At 46.4% G+C, this 22,875-nt stretch overlaps 1 protein-coding gene across 1 annotated transcript; it reads left to right on the forward strand.

Moving 5' to 3' along the window:
• Positions 1–847: 847 nt before the first annotated feature.
• Positions 848–21,517, forward strand: LOC120042044 (Na(+)/H(+) exchange regulatory cofactor NHE-RF2-like; the record flags this gene model as incomplete). The annotated part of the gene is made up of 4 exons (XM_038986938.1): positions 848–1,108; positions 17,108–17,261; positions 17,647–17,765; positions 18,235–21,517. Coding segments are annotated over 4 exons (702 nt in total), but the record flags the coding sequence as incomplete, so codon positions are not given.
• Between the last annotated feature and the right edge of the window lie 1,358 nt (positions 21,518–22,875).

Raw genomic sequence — 22,875 nt, forward strand, 5'->3', positions numbered from 1 at the left:
TACTGTAATAACATCAGGATGATCTGTCATGGAGGATTTCTCGCTCTGCTCATATGGCCTTAGTACATGTGCTGGTGTTGTACATAATACGTGTAGGTATCTTCAATCTGTGCTGCTTCTCTGACTCAAGTTGAACGGGATATACAGTAGATATGTAGGGGTCGTATCTTCAATCTGTTCTGCTTCTCTGACTCAAGTTGAACAGGATATACAGTAGATAGGTAGGGGTCGTATCTTCAATCTGTTCTGCTTCTCTGACTCAAGTTGAACAGGATATACAGTAGATATGTAGGGGTCGTATCTTCAATCTGTTCTGCTTCTCTGACTCAAGTTGAACGGGATATACAGTAGATAGGTAGGGGTCGTATCTTCAATCTGTTCTGCTTCTCTGACTCAAGTTGAACAGGATATACAGTAGATAGGTAGGGGTCGTATCTTCAATCTGTTCTGCTTCTCTGACTCAAGTTGAACAGGATATACAGTAGATAGGTAGGGGTCGTATCTTCAATCTGTTCTGCTTCTCTGACTCAAGTTGAACAGGATATACAGTAGATATGTAGGGGTCGTATCTTCAATCTGTTCTGCTTCTCTGACTCAAGTTGAACAGGATATACAGTAGATAGGTAGGGGTCGTATCTTCAATCTGTTCTGCTTCTCTGACTCAAGTTGAACAGGATATACAGTAGATAGGTAGGGGTTGGGATCAAGCAGAAGGCACATTTCATTTCCCTGTGTTTGTTTGGTAGAGAACACAAACAAGCAAGACTATTGGAGGGATCCAAACTTCTTCTTTCTGCACTTAAATTTGACAATACTTCTTTGAGTACTCAGTAGTGTATATGACTAGACTGTAGATGATATTGTGTATCTTTCTCTCTGTTCACTACAGGAGGCTCTGGCCCATGTTAATGCCCATGCCGAGGTGGCGCGGCCACCAGTGGACCCATCGGAGCTGTTCCCCAGGCTGTGCCACCTGGTGCGGGCCGAGACTGGCTACGGCTTCAACCTGCACAGTGAGAAGTCCCGGCCGGGCCAGTACATCCGCTCCCTGGACCCTGGGTCTCCAGCTGACCACGCCGGGCTCAGACCACAGGACAGACTCATAGAGGTGAGGAGAGAGAGGATGGGTGGAGGAGGGGAGAGGAGAGGAGGATGGGTGGAGGAGGGGAGAGGAGAGGGGGATGGGTGGAGGAGGGGAGGATGGGTGGAGAAGGGGAGATGGGTGGAGGAGGGGAGGATGGGTGGAGGAGGGGAGAGGAGAGGGGGATGGGTGGAGGAGGGGAGGATGGGTGTCGAAAGAGGGCAAGTGGTTAGAGACTGAAGAAGACGGGTGGGGGACTGTGGAGCTCCATGAAGGGGTTTATTTTTCATGAAGGTGAGGAGGACAGGTTTGTGAGGAGGAGGCTGGGAAGAAGGGCTAGTCCAGGAGGAGGTTAGAGGTGCAGGGGATTGGTGGTAGAGGGAGGAGGGAGTCTGATGTCTTAATAATCAGGGAACTATGGACCAGTAGAGGCTTGGTTTGTAAACTTTAGACAAGTGGTGAGAGAGAAGGAGACCGACTCCAATCAGCTAGTTTACAATGGTCCTAATGAGACCCTAATGAGGTGGGCTTTGAGAAATGGGGTTGGAACACCCTAATTAAGGGGGTTTATAGAACATGTCAGAGAGAGAGAGGGAGTGGGGTGATTGAACATGTGTCTGAGATAAGGGATACAGAGTGAGACCCCAACAGGCCTTTTAATCCCCTATGTACATTCAAATGTATGTGTGCTTGTGAATGTTTGGGTTTGTGCTTATCAGTGTGCGTGTACACAGGGGTGACCTCGTGTGGCAGCAGTCTCAATGCTCATCCGTCATGCATGTGCAGGTCCACATGTGCCTGGTTTAACCCCTCTAACGATACCACTGCTATAACACGGCCCGGACCCCGGCCTCATCTCTCACATGTTTGAGTTGAGATTAATGAGGACAGGCTGATAGTGGGGAGAGGTTGTTCATCAGTCTGAAAGCAGGATACAGACGGGAGAGAAACATATGAGGCCTGAATGTGTGGGAGAAAGAAGGGATGGAGGGATAGCAGAGGGTCAGAGATAGGAGACAGACAGGGGAGAAGCAGACGTGTGGAACATACTGATCCTGCTCACCATACACCCTCTCAATCAGACCCCCAGACACATTCCCATGAGCCCTGACCCCAGAGCAGTACATCAGGGCCTAACAAGGCCACACAGGGCCAAAACAGGGTCAGACAGGGCCAAATACAGAGTCAGACAGGACGTAAAATACACCGCATCAAAAACACAGGGTCAAATGAAAGTCACACAGAGCCAAACAGAATCTAGCTTAGTTTAACTGAACCTAACCTGGCTCGTAGCATTACCATGACGTTACCACAGCGTTGTGGTGAAAACACAAGGCTGGAAACAGTAAAAACAAAGTGTAATATGGCAGGCAGAGCAGTTGGATACAGTAGACCCCAACAGGGTCAAAGAGAGATACACACACACACACGGCTATACCATTCCAGTCCTGCCCATACAGTATGAATAACACGGACGGCTACACCATTCCAGTCCTGCCCATACAGTATGAATAACACGGACGGCTATACCATTCCAGTCCTGCCCATACAATATGAATAACACGGACGGCTATACCATTCCAGTCCTGCCCATACAGTATGAATAACACGGACGGCTATACCATTCCAGTCCTGCCCATACAGTATGAATAACACGGACGGCTATACCATTCCAGTCCTGCCCATACAGTATGAATAACACGGACGGCTATACCATTCCAGTCCTGCCCATACAGTATGAATAACACACACGGCTATACCATTCCAGTCCTGCCCATACAATATGAATAACACGGACGGCTATACCATTCCAGTCCTGCCCATACAGTATGAATAACACGGACGGCTATACCATTCCAGTCCTGCCCATACAATATGAATAACACGGACGGCTATACCATTCCAGTCCTGCCCATACAGTATGAATAACACGGACGGCTATACCATTCCAGTCCTGCCCATGCAGTATGAATAACACACACGGCTATACCATTCCAGTCCTGCCCATACAGTATGAATAACACGGACGGCTATACCATTCCAGTCCTGCCCATACAGTATGAATAACACGGACGGCTATACCATTCCAGTCCTGCCCATACAGTATGAATAACACGCACGGCTATACCATTCCAGTCCTGCCCATGCAGTATGAATAACACGGACGGCTATACCATTCCAGTCCTGCCCATACAGTATGAATAACACGCACGGCTATACCATTCCAGTCCTGCCCATGCAGTATGAATAACACGGACGGCTATACCATTCCAGTCCTGCCCATACAGTATGAATAACACACACGGCTATACCATTCCAGTCCTGCCCATACAGTATGAATAACACGCACGGCTATACCATTCCAGTCCTGCCCATACAGTATGAATAACACGCACGGCTATACCATTCCAGTCCTGCCCATACAGTATGAATAACACGGACGGCTATACCCTTCCAGTCCTGCCCATACAGTATGAATAACACGGACGGCTATACCATTCCAGTCCTGCCCATACAGTATGAATAACACACACGGCTATACCATTCCAGTCCTGCCCATACAGTATGAATAACACGCACGGCTATACCATTCCAGTCCTGCCCATACAGTATGAATAACACGCACGGCTATACCATTCCAGTCCTGCCCATACAGTATGAATAGCACGGACGGCTATACCCTTCCAGTCCTGCCCATACAGTATGAATAACACGGACGGCTATACCATTCCAGTCCTGCCCATACAGTATGAATAACACGGACGGCTATACCATTCCAGTCCTGCCCATACAGTATGAATAACACGGACGGCTATACCATTCCAGTCCTGCCCATACAGTATGAATAACACGGACGGCTATACCATTCCAGTCCTGCCCATACAGTATGAATAACACGGACGGCTATACCATTCCAGTCCTGCCCATACAGTATGAATAACACGGACGGCTATACCATTCCAGTCCTGCCCATACAGTATGAATAACACGGACGGCTATACCATTCCAGTCCTGCCCATACAGTATGAATAACACGGACGGCTATACCATTCCAGTCCTGCCCATACAGTATGAATAACACGGACGGCTATACCATTCCAGTCCTGCCCATACAGTATGAATAACACGCACGGCTATACCATTCCAGTCCTGCCCATACAGTATGAATAACACGGACGGCTATACCATTCCAGTCCTGCCCATACAGTATGAATAACACGGACGGCTATACCATTCCAGTCCTGCCCATACAGTATGAATAACACGGACGGCTATACCATTCCAGTCCTGCCCATACAGTATGAATAACACGCACGGCTATACCATTCCAGTCCTGCCCATACAGTATGAATAACACGGACGGCTATACCATTCCAGTCCTGCCCATACAGTATGAATAACACGGACGGCTATACCATTCCAGTCCTGCCCATACAGTATGAATAACACGGACGGCTATACCATTCCAGTCCTGCCCATACAGTATGAATAACACGGACGGCTATACCATTCCAGTCCTGCCCATACAGTATGAATAACACGGACGGCTATACCATTCCAGTCCTGCCCATACAGTATGAATAACACGGACGGCTATACCATTCCAGTCCTGCCCATACAGTATGAATAACACGGACGGCTATACCATTCCAGTCCTGCCCATACAGTATGAATAACACGGACGGCTATACCATTCCAGTCCTGCCCATACAGTATGAATAACACGGACGGCTATACCATTCCAGTCCTGCCCATACAGTATGAATAACACGGACGGCTATACCATTCCAGTCCTGCCCATACAGTATGAATAACACGGACGGCTATACCATTCCAGTCCTGCCCATACAGTATGAATAACACGGACGGCTATACCATTCCAGTCCTGCCCATACAGTATGAATAACACGGACGGCTATACCATTCCAGTCCTGCCCATACAGTATGAATAACACGGACGGCTATACCATTCCAGTCCTGCCCATACAGTATGAATAACACGACGGCTATACCATTCCAGTCCTGCCCATACAGTATGAATAACACGCACGGCTATACCATTCCAGTCCTGCCCATACAGTATGAATAACACGGACGGCTATACCATTCCAGTCCTGCCCATACAGTATGAATAACACGGACGGCTATACCATTCCAGTCCTGCCCATACAGTATGAATAACACGGACGGCTATACCATTCCAGTCCTGCCCATACAGTATGAATAACACACACGGCTATACCATTCCAGTCCTGCCCATGCAGTATGAATAACACACACGGCTATACCATTCCAGTCCTGCCCATACAGTATGAATAACACGGACGGCTATACCATTCCAGTCCTGCCCATACAGTATGAATAACACGCACGGCTATACCATTCCAGTCCTGCCCATGCAGTATGAATAACACGGACGGCTATACCATTCCAGTCCTGCCCATACAGTATGAATAACACGGACGGCTATACCATTCCAGTCCTGCCCATACAGTATGAATAACACACACGGCTATACCATTCCAGTCCTGCCCATACAGTATGAATAACACGCACGGCTATACCATTCCAGTCCTGCCCATACAGTATGAATAACACGCACGGCTATACCATTCCAGTCCTGCCCATACAGTATGAATAACACGGACGGCTATACCATTCCAGTCCTGCCCATACAGTATGAATAACACGGACGGCTATACCCTTCCAGTCCTGCCCATACAGTATGAATAACACGGACGGCTATACCATTCCAGTCCTGCCCATACAGTATGAATAACACGGACGGCTATACCATTCCAGTCCTGCCCATACAGTATGAATAACACGGACGGCTATACCATTCCAGTCCTGCCCATACAGTATGAATAACACGGACGGCTATACCATTCCAGTCCTGCCCATACAGTATGAATAACACGGACGGCTATACCATTCCAGTCCTGCCCATACAGTATGAATAACACGGACGGCTATACCATTCCAGTCCTGCCCATACAGTATGAATAACACGGACGGCTATACCATTCCAGTCCTGCCCATACAGTATGAATAACACGGACGGCTATACCATTCCAGTCCTGCCCATACAGTATGAATAACACGGACGGCTATACCATTCCAGTCCTGCCCATACAGTATGAATAACACGGACGGCTATACCATTCCAGTCCTGCCCATACAGTATGAATAACACGGACGGCTATACCATTCCAGTCCTGCCCATACAGTATGAATAACACGGACGGCTATACCATTCCAGTCCTGCCCATACAGTATGAATAACACGGACGGCTATACCATTCCAGTCCTGCCCATACAGTATGAATAACACGGACGGCTATACCATTCCAGTCCTGCCCATACAGTATGAATAACACGCACGGCTATACCATTCCAGTCCTGCCCATACAGTATGAATAACACGGACGGCTATACCATTCCAGTCCTGCCCATACAGTATGAATAACACGGACGGCTATACCATTCCAGTCCTGCCCATACAGTATGAATAACACACACGGCTATACCATTCCAGTCCTGCCCATGCAGTATGAATAACACGGACGGCTATACCATTCCAGTCCTGCCCATACAGTATGAATAACACGGACGGCTATACCATTCCAGTCCTGCCCATACAGTATGAATAACACGGACGGCTATACCATTCCAGTCCTGCCCATACAGTATGAATAACACGGACGGCTATACCATTCCAGTCCTGCCCATACAGTATGAATAACACGGACGGCTATACCATTCCAGTCCTGCCCATACAGTATGAATAACACGCACGGCTATACCATTCCAGTCCTGCCCATACAGTATGAATAACACGCACGGCTATACCATTCCAGTCCTGCCCATACAGTATGAATAACACGGACGGCTATACCATTCCAGTCCTGCCCATACAGTATGACTAACACGGACGGCTATACCATTCCAGTCCTGCCCATACAGTATGACTAACACGGACGGCTATACCATTCCAGTCCTGCCCATACAGTATGACTAACACGGACGGCTATACCATTCCAGTCCTGCCCATACAGTATGACTAACACGGACGGCTATACCATTCCAGTCCTGCCCATACAGTATGACTAACACGGACGGCTATACCATTCCAGTCCTGCCCATACAGTATGAATAACACGGACGGCTATACCATTCCAGTCCTGCCCATACAGTATGAATAACACGGACGGCTATACCATTCCAGTCCTGCCCATACAGTATGAATAACACGGACGGCTATACCATTCCAGTCCTGCCCATACAGTATGAATAACACGGACGGCTATACCATTCCAGTCCTGCCCATGCAGTATGAATAACACGGACGGCTATACCATTCCAGTCCTGCCCATGCAGTATGAATAACACGGACGGCTATACCATTCCAGTCCTGCCCATGCAGTATGAATAACACGGACGGCTATACCATTCCAGTCCTGCCCATACAGTATGAATAACACGGACGGCTATACCATTCCAGTCCTGCCCATACAGTATGAATAACACGCACGGCTATACCATTCCAGTCCTGCCCATACAGTATGAATAACACGCACGGCTATACCATTCCAGTCCTGCCCATACAGTATGAATAACACACACGGCTATACCATTCCAGTCCTGCCCATACAGTATGAATAACACAGACGGCTATACCATTCCAGTCCTGCCCATACAGTATGAATAACACGGACGGCTATACCATTCCAGTCCTGCCCATACAGTATGAATAACACGCACGGCTATACCATTCCAGTCCTGCCCATGCAGTATGAATAACACGGACGGCTATACCATTCCAGTCCTGCCCATACAGTATGAATAACACACACGGCTATACCATTCCAGTCCTGCCCATACAGTATGAATAACACGGACGGCTATACCATTCCAGTCCTGCCCATACAGTATGAATAACACGGACGGCTATACCATTCCAGTCCTGCCCATACAGTATGAATAACACACACGGCTATACCATTCCAGTCCTGCCCATACAGTATGAATAACACGGACGGCTATACCATTCCAGTCCTGCCCATACAGTATGAATAACACGGACGGCTATACCATTCCAGTCCTGCCCATACAGTATGAATAACACGGACGGCTATACCATTCCAGTCCTGCCCATACAGTATGAATAACACGGACGGCTATACCATTCCAGTCCTGCCCATACAGTATGAATAACACGGACGGCTATACCATTCCAGTCCTGCCCATACAGTATGAATAACACGCACGGCTATACCATTCCAGTCCTGCCCATACAGTATGAATAACACGGACGGCTATACCATTCCAGTCCTGCCCATACAGTATGAATAACACGGACGGCTATACCATTCCAGTCCTGCCCATACAGTATGAATAACACAGACGGCTATACCATTCCAGTCCTGCCCATACAGTATGAATAACACACACGGCTATACCATTCCAGTCCTGCCCATACAGTATGAATAACACGGACGGCTATACCATTCCAGTCCTGCCCATACAGTATGAATAACACGGACGGCTGCACACACACTGGCACTAGAGGGAGGAGTTGCTTTCAATGCTTTGATGTCCCTCTGTCTGTCCAGCAACAGGAGACAGTGAGAGTGAACTGTAGCTATGGGAGCTAGCTTCCTGTGTCTGTTAGATGACAATAACAGGCCAGGTCACTCCCTGTCCATATGCTCTAAGGTCCATAAATAGGTTTTATCATGTTTATATAGAGACTAAAGAGTCCCTGCCCTGAACCTGAAGACACACATCCAGAGAGAGAGACAGAGAGACCTAGATCTTCTGCACAGATTCTGTGAGACCAGGGCCCTGACAGTAAATCTCTGTAAGACAAAAATAATGGTGTTCCAAAAAAGGTCCAGTTCCCAATAAAGCCCCTTTAATTGAAATGTAATTGACAGAGATACCCTGCCCTGAACCTGAATACACACGCCCAGGGAGAGAGACAGAGATGCCCTGCCCTGAACCTGAATACACACACGCCCAGGGAGAGAGAGACAGAGACAGATGACTACACAGGACAGTAAATACAATGGACTCCATTGGGTTAATACAGGGTATAGTTCAATGCAGTACTGTAGGACATTCCACTGACTCCCCTCCCCACTGCTTAGATGCTGTAAGCACTCAGAGAGCCCAAATACCTGAGACAATACAGTACTGTCTGTCTCTACTGTGCTCTTCAATTCATAACAATAGAATCTCATTCTACGTCTATGCATTACCTTCCACAATATGTCTGCAAAGCAGCATTCAGCAACCATCTGTGACATTCCACCACATCATATTCAAAAAGGTATTTGTAGATCAAGAACCTGTATTGGTGTCCTCTTCTGAACACAACACAGTTAAAAGCCTTGGCCTTCTCCCTTCCTATATGAATGGGGCTCAACAGTATCAGCTGTGTTTTGACAGGACCGAGTGAAAGGGATTTCTAATGAACACAGTCTGGGTGTACAGTTTCAGCTCAGTGGTTCGTCTATAGTCATTGAAACCCTGTCTGTGTTAGCTAGATTAGCGCTAAGTGAAGTTACTCCCTACCCACTGATTCAGGGTCCCTATAATCAGTGGTGGAAAAAGTACCCAATTGTCATACTTGAGTAAAAGTAAAGATACCTTGATAGAAAATATGTAAAAGTGAAAGTCACCCAGTAAAATACTTGAGTTAAAGTAAAAAACGATTTGGTTTTAAATATACTTAAGTATCAAAAGTAAAAGTATAAATCATTTCACATTCCTTATATTAAGCAAACCAGATGGCACGAGTTTCTTGTTTTTAAATGTACGGATAACCAGGGGCACACTCCAACACTCAGGCATCATTTACAAACGAAGAATGTGTGTTTAGTGAGTCCGCCAGATCAGAGGCAGTAGGGATGACCAGGGATGTTCTCTTGATAAGTGTGTGAATTGGACCATTTTCCTGTCCTGCTAAGCATTCAAAATGTAATGACTACTTTTGGCTGTCAGAGAAAATGTTTTCAGTAAAAAGTAAATAATTTTCTTTAGGAATACAGTGGAGGAAAATTAAGTAGTACTTTAAAGTATTTTTACTTAAGTACACTATATATTCAAAAGTATGTGGACACCTCTTCAAATTAGTGGATTTGGCTATTTTAGCCACACCCGTTGCTGACAGGTGTATAAAATCGAGCACACAGCCATGCAATCTCCCTAGACAAACATTGGCAGTAGAATGGCCTTATTGGAGAGCTCAGTGACCTTCAACATGGCAGCATCATAGGATGCCACCTTTCCAACAAGTCAGTTCGTCAAATTTCTGCCTTGCTAGAGCTGCCCCGGTGTAGGGGCTGTTATTGTGAAGTGGAAATGTCTAGGAGCAACAATGGCTCAGCCACGAAGTGGTAGGCCACATAAGCTCACAGAACGGGACCGCCGAGTGCTGAAGTGTGTGGTGCATAGAAATCATTTATCATCGGTTGCAACGCTCACTACCGAGTTCCAAACTGCCTCTGGAAGCAACATCAGCACAAGAACTGTTCGTCGGGAGCTTCATAAAAATTAGTTTCCATGGCAGCGCAGCCGCACACAAGCCTAAGATCACCATGCGCAATGCCAAGCGTCAGCTGGAATGGTGTAAAGCTCGCCACCATTGGACTCTGGAGCAGTGGAAACGCGTTCTCTGGAGTGATGAATCACATTTCACCACCTGGCAGTCTGATGGACGAATCTGGGTTTGGCAGATGACAGGAATACACTACCTGCCCCAATGCATAGTGCCAACTGTAACGTTTGGTGGAGGGGGAATAATGGTCTGGGGCTGTTTTTCATGGTTCGGGCTAGGCCCCTTATTCTAGACGATTCTGGGCTTCCAACTTTGTAGCAACAGTTTGGGGAATGCCCTTGCCCCAGTGCACAAAGCGAGGTCCATACAGAAATGGTTTGTCAAGATCAGTGTGGAAGAACTTGACTGGCCTGTACAGAACCCTGACCTCAACCCCATCGAACACCTTTGGGATGAATTGGAGTGCCGACTGCGAGCCAGGCCTAATCGCCCAACATCAGTGCTCAACCTCACTAACACTCTTGTGGCTGAATGGAAGAAAGTCCCCAAAGCAATGTTCCAACATCTAGTGGAAAGCCTTTCCAGAAGAGTGGAGGCTGTTATAGCAGCAAAGGAAGAACCAACTACATATTAATGCCCATGATTTTAGAATGAAATGTTCAATGAGCAGGTGACCACATACTTTTGGTCATGTAGTGACTTTACATCACTGCCTATAATCATTTAGGTTAGGATCAGGAGTAGGCTGATCTGGTCCTAGATCTGGGGTTAAGGTTTAAGGACTACTTTTACCTTATGCAGTTTCCCCTATACAGTCAGTGTCAGTAAACTGTAGTCAGTGAAGCCCTGTGTCACTCAGTCATTGGTTTTGATGCTGTGTCTGTTAGTTCTAGCTGGATTAGTGCTAAGTGGCTAGGTCACTGTACCTGCTGAAACTGCAGGCAGAGCCCCGGGGGTTTGGCCTAGGTAACCCCAGGCAGGTGTGTGGGCTCAGCGGTTGACTAGAGGATGATTATGTGTGTGTTATTCTCTGTGGCTAATGGAGGATGTCTCTGACCAAGCAACTGTGTGGCACGGTGCACTGCTTGGTCCATCTGTCAGCAGCTCGTTAGTAAGGTGAAGACCCATATTCTTTTTCTCTCTCTCTCTCACTCTCACTCTCACACACTCACTCTCACACACTCACTCACTCACACACTCACTCACACACTCACTCACACACTCACTCAGGTAAACCATTGGAAACATTCCAGGGTGTGCAACCTAAGCAAACACTGACGATTATGATAGTACCTTGAAAATCGACTGCTCTGTAAAGCATTCAAACAGCACTGTATTCCAATGAAAAACAGGTTTGGCCCACTAGCACTACACTGACTGTTGTATTGTGTGGGAGTCGTCTAATGAACAAGGGCCCTATTAATTAGCTTGAGTGGGCTGGATTGTTTTGTTGGATTGTGAAGGATTGCTGCTGCTATGGAACATGACACAACACCTGCTCTCCTAGCCCAATACAAAGTGGGCTTGTTCCTCCTCATGCACTAGGGCTGGTATGATGAGACGATTCTCTACCAATTAGTGTGTGATGACTCCACTGAGCCTTATGTTCTGACACCTACTCTAATGGCGAGAGAGAGACAGAGACAGAGAGAGACAGAGAGGGAGAGGGAGAGGGAGAGGGAGAGGGAGAGGGAGAGGGAGAGGGAGAGGGAGAGCGAGAGCGAGAGCGAGAGCGAGAGAAAGAAAGAATAGATAGAGATGTGTTTCTGCACTGTAACGTTATCACTGCTTAACTCTCACTCTCTCGCTTTCTTTCATGCTCTTTTTTTCCAATTTTTCTCTCTATCACACACACAACACACACTCAACTTCTCTTGGTTTTACACATTCCTTCCTCCCTTTCTCTGTCTCTCTTTCCCTCCTTCTCCTAGTCTCTCCCTAGCCTTAACAGGCACTCACTGGACTTTTACATTTCCTATGTAACAGTTAGGAGAGAGTAGGCGGGTATCTAGCCGTGTTGTTACAGTGTATTAAACCAGTCTGGTATCTAGCCGTGCTGTTACAGTGTATTAGACCAGTCTGGTATCTAGCCGTGTTACAGTGTATTAGACCAGTCTGGTATCTAGCCGTGTTGTTACAGTGTATTAGACCAGTCTGGTATCTAGCCGTGTTGTTACAGTGTATTAGACCAGTCTGGTATTTAGCCGTGCTGTTACAGTGTATTAGACCAGTCTGGTATCTAGCCGTGCTGTTACAGTGTATTAGACCAGTCTGGTATCTAGCCGTGTTGTTACAGTGTATTAGACCAGTCTGGTATCTAGCCGTGTTGTTACAGTGTATTAGACCAGTCTGGTATCTAGCCGTGTTGTTACAGTGTATTAGACCAGTCTGGTATCTAGCCGTGCTGTTACAGTGTATTAGACCAGTCTGGTATCTAGCCGTGCTGTTACAGTGTATTAGACCAGTCTGGTATCTAGCCGTGCTGTTACAGTGTATTAGACCAGTCTGGCATCTAGCCGTGTTGTTACAGTGTATTAGACCAGTCTGGTATCTAGCCGTGTTGTTACAGTGTATTAGACCAGTCTGGTATCTAGCCGTGCTGTTATAGTGTATTAGACCAGTCTGGTATCTAGCCGTGCTGTTACAGTGTATTAGACCAGTCTGGTACCTAGCCGTGCTGTTACAGTGTATTAGACCAGTCTGGTATCTAGCCGTGTTGTTACAGTGTATTAGACCAGTCTGGTATCTAGCCGTGCTGTTACAGTGTATTAGACCAGTCTGATATCTAGCCGTGTTGTTACAGTGTATTAGACCAGTCTGGTATTTAGCCGTGCTGTTACAGTGTATTAGACCAGTCTGGTATCTAGCCGTGTTGTTACAGTGTATTAGACCAGTCTGGTACCTAGCCGTGCTGTTACAGTGTATTAGACCAGTCTGGTATCTAGCCGTGTTGTTACAGTGTATTAGACCAGTCTGGTATCTAGCCGTGTTGTTACAGTGTATTAGACCAGTCTGGTATCTAGCCGTGTTATTACAGTGTATTAGACCAGTCTGGTATCTAGCCGTGTTGTTACAGTGTATTAGACCAGTCTGGTATATTAGACCAGTCTGGACAAGAGGAATACCTATGTGAGAATGCTGTTCATCGACTACAGCTCAGCATTTAACACCATAGTACCCTCCAAACTCGTCATCAAGCTCGAGACCCTGGGTCTCGACCCCGCCCTGTGCAACTGGGTCCTGGACTTCCTGACGAGCCGCCCCCAGGTGGTGAAGGTAGGTAACAACATCTCCACCCCGCTGATCCTCAACACTGGGGCCCCACAAGGGTGCGTTCTGAGCCCTCTCCTGTACTCCCTGTTCACCCACGACTGCGTGTCCATGCACGCCTCCAACTCAATCATCAAGTTTGCGTACGACACTACAGTGGTAGGCTTGATTACCAACAACGACGAGACGGCCTACAGGGAGGAGGTGAGGGCCCTCGGAGTGTGGTGTCAGGAAAATAACCTCACACTCAACGTCAACAAAACAAAGGAGTTGATTGTGGACTTCAGGAAACAGCAGAGGGAGCACCCCCCTATCCACATCGACGGGACAGTAGTGGAGAAGGTGGAAAGTTTTAAGTTCCTCGGTGTACACATCACGGACAAACTGAAATGGTCCACCCACACAGACAGCTTTGTGAAGAAGGCGCAGCAGCGCCTCTTCAACCTCAGGAGGCTGAAGAAATTCGGCTTGTCACCAAAAGCACTCACAAACTTCTACAGATGCACAATCGAGAGCATCCTGTCGGGCTGTATCAACGCCTGGTACGGCAACTGCTCCGCCCACAACCGTAAGGCTCTCCAGAGGGTAGTGAGGTCTGCACAACGCATCACCGGGGGCAAACTACCTGCCCTCCAGGACACCTACACCACCCGATGTCACAGGAAGGCCATAAAGATCATCAAGGACAACAACCACCCGAGCCACTGCCTGTTCACCCCGCTATCATCCAGAAGGCGAGGTCAGTACAGGTGCATCAAAGCAGGGACCGAGAGACTGAAAAACAGCTTCTATCTCAAGGCCATCAGACTGTTAAACAGCCACCACTAACATTTAGTGGCCGCTGCCAACATACTGACTCAACTCCAGCCACTTTAATAATGGGAATTGATGGAAATTATGTAAAAATGTATCACTAGCCACTTTAAACAATGCCACTTAATATAATGTTTACATACCCTACATTACTCATCTCATATGTATATGTATATACTGTACTGTATATCATCCACTGCATCTTGCCATCTTTATGTAATACATGTATCACTAGCCACTTTAAACTATGCCACTTTATGTTTACATACCCTACATTACTCATCTCATATGTATATACTGTACACTATACCATCTACTGCATCTTGCCTATGCCGTTCTGTACCATCACTCATTCATATATCTTTATGTACATATTCTTTATCCCTTTACACTTGTGTGTATAAGGTAGTAGTTGTGGAATTGTTAGGTTAGATTACTTGTTGGTTATTACTGCATTGTCGGAACTAGAAGCACAAGCATTTCGCTACACTCGCATTAACATCTGCTAACCATGTGTATGTGACAAATAAAATTTGATTTGATTTGATATCTAGCCGTGCTGTTACAGTGTATTAGACCAGTCTGGTATCTAGCCATGTTGTTACAGTGTATTAGACCAGTCTGGTATCTAGCCGTGTTGTTACAGTGTATTAGACCAGTCTGGTATCTAGCCGTGTTATTACAGTGTATTAGACCAGTCTGGTATCTAGCCGTGTTGTTACAGTGTATTAGACCAGTCTGGTATCTAGCCATGTTGTTACAGTGTATTAGACCAGTCTGGTATCTAGTCGTGTTGTTACAGTGTATTAGACCAGTCTGGTATCTAGCCATGTTGTTACAGTGTATTAGACCAGTCTGGTATCTAGCCATGTTGTTACAGTGTATTAGACCAGTCTGGTATCTAGTCGTGTTGTTACAGTGTATTAGACCAGTCTGGTATCTAGCCATGTTGTTACAGTGTATTAGACCAGTCTGTGTCACAACCACCTCCTACTGCCCTCACTTCATAAGTAGCAGCGTTACTGAATTTTAAAACAAAATCCCCCTCAGGACACTGATACCTGAAACCCACACTATTGGTTCAGCAGAAGCTAGGCATCAATATTTGATGGTGTACCAACGTTAAGGCAGGCAGCACCGTGCAAAGCTACAGTACTAGCTGAATAGAGTTCATGGAATATACAGGAGTCTGTGGAAAGTCACAGGGAGAAACTCTCTGACAGAAACGTGCTGATGTGTTAGTGACTGGGGTGTAGGTGTGTGGGCTTCTTCTCTCCTTTCAGACACTCTCGCTCCCCTCTCTCTCTCCTCACCCCCCCCCCCCCTCTCTTTCTCTCCTCACACACCCCACCCCCCTCTCTTTCTCTCCTCACACACCCCCCCCCCTCTCTTTCTCTCCTCACACACCCCCCCCCCTCTCTTTCTCTCCTCACACACCCCCCCCCTCTCTTTCTCTCCTCACACCCCCCCCCCTCTCTTTTTCTCCTCACACACCCCCCCCCCCCCACTCATTTTCTCCTCAACCCCCCTCCCACTCTTTTCCAGCTGAATTCACAAGTTGCCGAACCAATAAAAGAGGGTTTACTATGACCAAAGAGAGAGAAACAAAGTGTTTGAAAAGGAAACAAATAAATGATGTTCTACTGTTAGAGCCCATTAGCTTACATGCTCGTTCCATCCTTGTTGTAATGGGGTATGGAATGTAAAGGTATTCTGTTCAGCTTGTACGTCATTGAGGAAGGAATGCAGAATATTCTCTCTCTCTCTCTATGCACCATCTTGCAAAAATGTGTGTCTGATTCCTCACAGGTTTTGTCCTCTCTTCATTGAGTCCAGTGGAAAATGATCGTTTTGGTGCATTGCACCCTCTACTGTTTGGATCAAGTAACGGTTCGCATATTCTGTTGAACCTTGTCTGAATAAATAAGTATTTTAGTTTAGGCTATACCATGGTTTTGGACAGTTGTGAATGTCCTAAAATGCTGGATCAGGTAAAGAGACTGTTGTTGGATTGAGACTGGTGACCTGCTGCACTGGTCCAGTGTGGACGTATCAGAAATCAACCAGTGTAAAGTCTGCACACCAGTAATGACAGATGACCGACTGACCAACATCACTAGTGTGCTTTTTTAGAACTTGTTTTGGATACTTAGTTGTTCCTGTCTGAACCAGCAGCAGGATCTAGAGTTTTCACTGTTTCTTTCCTACCGTATCCATATTCACAACCAGACAGCACTGAACGTCTTTCAGACATTGAAACATTGAGACAGTGACGAGGCCAGATCACAGAATCACAGACAACAGTATAGATGGAGACATCTGACATCACTCACCCATAACACCCTTTCTTCCCCTCTCTCTCCCTTCTCTCCTTTCAGGTGAATGGGGTGAACGTGGAGGGCATGCGTCATGCGGAGGTCGTGGCCTTCATAAAGAGAGGAGGAGATGAGACCAGGCTGCTGGTGGTGGACCCTGACACAGACCATCACTTTAAGAAGATGGGCGTCACCCCGTTGGCCAGCCACGTCAAAGGTAGGCCTACACACTTGTTGATCTGGAAAACAGAATATTTATTTAAAGTGTACTCTTATAAACCACGCCAAAGGTACAGTACAACTCAGGACAAGTCTCTAGTCTAATTGTACATCTACATTTTACAGTTGCATATTGAGAAGGCAGTAATGGTGTTGATGATCCTAATCTATAGTGAAATGTTACGGGGTAGTTCATCAAAACCAGCATCAGATAACTGAAAATCTGAGCCTGTAATTCTGGGTGTTGGGTGAAGTTGCCCGTAGGGCGGATCAGTTTTGCATTTCCCCCACTAATGGTTAAGGTTAGGATTGGGGGGAGGAAAGGGTGGAGAAGCTGATCCTAGATCTGTACATAGAGAGTAATTATGTCCCTTCTTTCCCAGACTATGACGGTCCGTCCATATCCAACGGCTCCCCCAGTCCTCAGATCAACGGCAGCTTCACCAGCCGCTCCATCCAGTCACACCACTCTGACCTGAGCAGTCCAGACAACAGCCTGCAGGTGAGACGTGTGTGTGTGTGTGTGTGTGTGTGTGTGTGTGTGTGTGTGTGTGTGTGTGTGTGTGTGTGTGTGTGCGCGAACAAACATGCAAGAAAGCGTGCAAGGTATGTGTGTCTGCATGCGTGTGTGGACTATATTGGAGTGTACAGTATATAACCTCTTGTTATTTCGTATAACACATGTATCACATTAACACAGATATTATCAGAATTACACATCAGGGTTCTATTTCAATTCATTAAATTCAGGAAGTAAACTGAGGTCTACCAATTTTACCATTCCCACATTTGACCAATTCCAAATCATTGAGCAAATTAGAAGAATTGGAATTCCTGTTTACTTCCTGAATTGACTGAATTGAAATTGAATAGACCTCAACCCTGCCATGCGTGTGTATGTCAACCCACACTATAACTACCAAGTCGTCTCCGATATTAATCTATCTCTGTCTGTCTGTCTTTGTATCTAGCTGGGAGAGGACGAGGCGAGCCGTCTGATGGACCCCTTTGCTGAGATCGGCCTGCTCCTGAGTCCCACAGCGGCTGAGGCCAAAGAGAAGGCCCACGCCAAGAGAGCCAAGAAGAGAGCCCCTCAGATGGACTGGGACAAAAAACACCAGCTCTTCAGCAACTTCTGAACTTTTCTGCCACCCAATGAGAGAAGCAGAAAGACTGTCGAATTTGACATTTCTGAAACTTACCTTCAACATCCCTACCCGTTACCCCACCACCACTACCACCCAATCCAACAGAAGAGAATACGCAGATAGAATGTTGTTCTTTGAACGTTGGCAATCCAACACCCACTCCCCCCTGCTTCCAAAATGGACGGGATGGAATGATGGGCATCTCATCCTTTACCCCTCCTTCAATCCTCCCTTCTTCCACCCTTCTCTATACCCTCATCCCACCTCAGAGAGAGCTTGTCTGCTGGACTGAACTTGTCTGCTGGACTGGACTGGAATAAGAGACTCAAGATTAGCAGCTTCTTCTGAATCCTCCCGTCATCATCGCTCTTTCCCTAAACCATCCGATGTCCCTCCTCTTCTACCACTAACTCCCACTTCCTCTGAGGACTGCTCTGGAGAGAGGAGGCACTTATTTTTGTATTTAGAAAGTAGAAAAGCACCATAATAGGTGTTAGCCAGCCCAGCTATAAGGAGTATGGGGAATATGGACTATGTGAGATGTTTGTGAACACTGTGACCTGATCTTAAACATTGGGGTTTGTTTTGATCCAGTAAGAGAAGGAACGTACGCCCAAAGATGGATAAAACTTTTCCTCCCATGATCCTCCTGTGATTTTATTGTGTGATCGATGCGCCTCAGACTTCAAGGATTCGCTCACCAGGAAAAGCACAAACTGGAGGCTAAATAGCATCGCTTCTGTATCATCTCTGTTTGTATCAAAACATCTGTTTTCTCATAATGTCATAACATTTCCACTTTGCTCCCTATGTTGGATATGAACTGGTATTCATAGATGGTGTTAACAATGCATAGACAATCAAAAGCCTTACTCCATCCATCCCTCTCAATATGATAGCATTTAAGCTACATTGACTAAATGCATGTATACATGCACACACACAAGCCCCCTATGATTCTCTAGCCTATAGGCCTGCTTCACTCATTCTAAGGCAGTTTTAGTTCAATAGAGTGAATAGAGTGAAGAGTGAATAGATCAAGCATTGAGTTTTTTACACTGCCTGTCTAGTACACCAGGGGGTGCTAATAAGACACACAGCAACATGAAGCCACTACAGTGCACTGCTCCGAGATGTATGAGGATTGGGACATGAAAGTACCATAGAAGGAGAAGATAGTCTGGGGATGATATGACCACTTTAAAGATGTATGAGATCTATGTAACACCTTGTAACATTTACGTAAAGCCTGCAGGTATCATGTGTTATTACTAGTTATGAGTATCTATCATGCTTTATTACCTGTTATGAGCAAACATAATGCTTTATTACTTGCTATGAGCATGTATAATGCTTTATTACTTGCTATGAGCATGTATAATGCTTTATTACTTGTTATGAGCAAATATAATGCTATATTACTTGCTAAGAGCATCTATAATGTTTTATTACTTGCTACAGTATGAGCATCCATAATGCTGTATTACTTGTTATGAGCATCTCCATCTATGAGCCGAACACCTTTTATATGCAAAAGTATAGATACAAATAATGTATGAAATACCAAGATGGATATTGTACGGGATTGAAAGTGAGCCCAGAGTATCAAAGAAAGCTTACATCATTCAGTGTTGATGTGATGTTGTGGTAATGTTATGCTCATGTTGTGGTACAGTGATGACAGACTGACATAGTGCTTGTATCAGCTACTCCAGACTGGGTGTCTTTCTGTTGCACTTCAGAAGGGAAGGACACAGTTATTTTTGTACAACATGCCTGAATGCTGTGGATGGTGGACCGGCTGTGGTATCAAGGGCTTTGGTATGTGAGTATAGCCTGGTCGCAAATCTGTTTGTGCGGTATTGCCAACTCCTATGGTCATTATCAAGAGGCGTCACACAACAATAGCCATAGGAGTTGGTAAGACAGCACAAACCGATCTCGGACCATGCTACTCTGAGCTATGGGGCTAGGGGGTCTGATCAGTGGGCCTGCCCAGTGGGTGTGTGGGAGAGGCCTATCCTGGAGGTCAGACTCAGAGATGCTCTAATGAATGAGACCAGGGGAGCCACAGGACTTACAGGAGATTAGTCCTAGCATAGGATAGCATGGGGACAGCTGTCCTGCGCACAGACACAGACGGACCCCAGACCAAACCACTGTCACGCCTCATAAGGGGGTGAAGGTCAAGTTTATCTTACTGTGTGTGTGTCATCCACTGTTACGGATAGTAATCTCAGATCCCCCCGGTCGTTCATATTGTGGTAGGATCTACACAAAGAGAACACTCCCCAGACCAAACCACTGCTACATCTCATACGGGGGTGAAGGGAGATAGAAGGGAAAGTTTGTCTCTGTGTCATCCATTGTTACTATTCACCCAGGGTCCGTATAGTGCCGATCTAGGATCAGTTTTGCCTTTTAGATCATAATTAATAAGATTATATGGACAGGAGGGACCTGATACTAGTTCAGCACTCCTACTCTGAGACGCTTTCTGAATACGGGCCCAGGTCCCCCCTGGAGGTTCATATTGTGGTAGGATCTGAAATGCGGGTCCCTGGTTGGGCTAGGTCTGAGGTACAGGCCAGGGTCAGCTGTGCTATGCGGCGCCCACACCACACTTAGGACGGAGAGAAATGTCTGATCTGTTTTCATATATTGCACAATTAATTTTTTGTTAATAAGCATATTGTCATTACTATTACACATAATAGTACAGAAAACAGTTTTTATTTCTCTGGTTTCCATTTGTGATCTAGCACCAATGTGTTTGCATAAGGGTTTTGACTATTGGTCCATATGATGAGCTGACCGTTAAACCCTGAGCAGAATGGTGTATGACCCATGTATATTTACATTTTAGTCATTTGGCAGACGCTCGTATCCAAAGCGACTTAAAGGAGCAATTTGGGGTTAAGTGCCTTGCTCAAAAGTTTGTTGACAGATTTTTCACCTAGTCGGTTTGGAGATTCAAACCAGCGACCTATCGGTTACTGGCCCAATGCTCTTAACCACTAGGCTACCTGCCTCCCTACGGTGTATATATATGGCAGGTTGTATTTTTTCAATAAAGTGTGACAATCTCCTTCTGGACTATATGACATCCTCTCAGTGTCATCCCTTCTTCTTCTGTAAGTCTGTTGTCTTGTCTCTGGTACTAGTGGGGGAGGGGGGGTCATCTGTTCAATGAGCTAATCTTCCCACAGCTGTGATCCAGGAGTTCTCAGAGTAACTCCTCCTCTTCTCTCTCCGTTTGTCTCTCTCAAGGTCTTCCCCCCTCTATCTCCCTCCCTATTGTCCCGGTCCTCCTTCTCGTTCTCTCTCTCTCTCTGTCCCCCTCGATCCATAAGGATTATGTGAGTGTTGGCATACAGTTACACTCTGTTTCCAGAATTCTCTTGTGCCTCCAGCTGCCGTGAGTACTCAGGCCCGTTAGAGGTCACGCAGAGGTCCAGAGTGTGTGTTTTGGAGGAGTTTGTGTGTCTGTCTATCTGTGTGTGTGTGTGTGTGTGTGTGTGTGTGTGTGTGTGTGTGTGTGTGTGTGTGTGTGTGTGTGTTCAGTCAAGTCTGAAAGAGTCATTATAGATTGTGTGTCCTTTATTGTCTACTACGGTGCTTCAGCAGCCTGGCATTCAGAGCTTCCCAGCCTGTTTGTACTAGACTCAGCAGTCTGGCATTCAGAGCTTCCCAGCCTGTTTGTACTAGACTCAGCAGCCTGGCATTCAGAGCTTCCCAGCCTGTTTGTACTAGACTCAGCAGCCTGGCATTCAGAGCTTCCCAGCCTGTTTGTACTAGATTCAGCAGCCTGGCATACATAGCTTCCCAGACTGTTTATTAGACTCAGCAGCCTGGCATTCAGAGATTCCCAGCCTGTTTGTACTAGACTCAGCAGCCTGGCATTCAGAGCTTCCCAGCCTGTTTGTACTAGACTCAGCAGCCTGGCATTCAGAGCTTCCCAGCCTGTTTGTACTATACTCAGCAGTCTGGCATTCAGAGCTTCCCAGCCTGTTTGTACTAGACTCAGCACACTGACATTCAGAGCTTCCCAGCCTGTTTGTACTAGACTCAGCAGTCTGGCATTCCGAGCTTCCCAGCCTGTTTGTACTAGACTCAGCAGAGACACTCTGACTGACTGGTGCCTAGAGTCTGTGTGTCCTCCTACGCTTTCCCAGAAAGCCAGTCATGCATAGGTCAGAGGTCTGCGACTGGTCAAGTTAACGGTCAGACAGTGAGAACACAGTGATGACATGGTTACATGGGTCAAATTCATTAGGGCACACAGTAGCAGAATGTTTTGAAACTGAAAACAAAAAGGAACATTTCTAATTGAACAAGTCTCTCCCTGTTCAGGCCATTTCCCTTGTATTTGTCATTTAGCAGACACGCTTATTCAGAGAGACTTACAGAAGCAATTAGGGTTAAGTGCCTTGCTCAAGGGCACATCAACAGATTTTTCACCTA

The sequence above is a fragment of the Salvelinus namaycush genome, unplaced genomic scaffold, assembly GCF_016432855.1.
Source record: "Salvelinus namaycush isolate Seneca unplaced genomic scaffold, SaNama_1.0 Scaffold607, whole genome shotgun sequence".
Classification (NCBI taxonomy): Eukaryota; Metazoa; Chordata; class Actinopteri; order Salmoniformes; family Salmonidae; genus Salvelinus; species Salvelinus namaycush.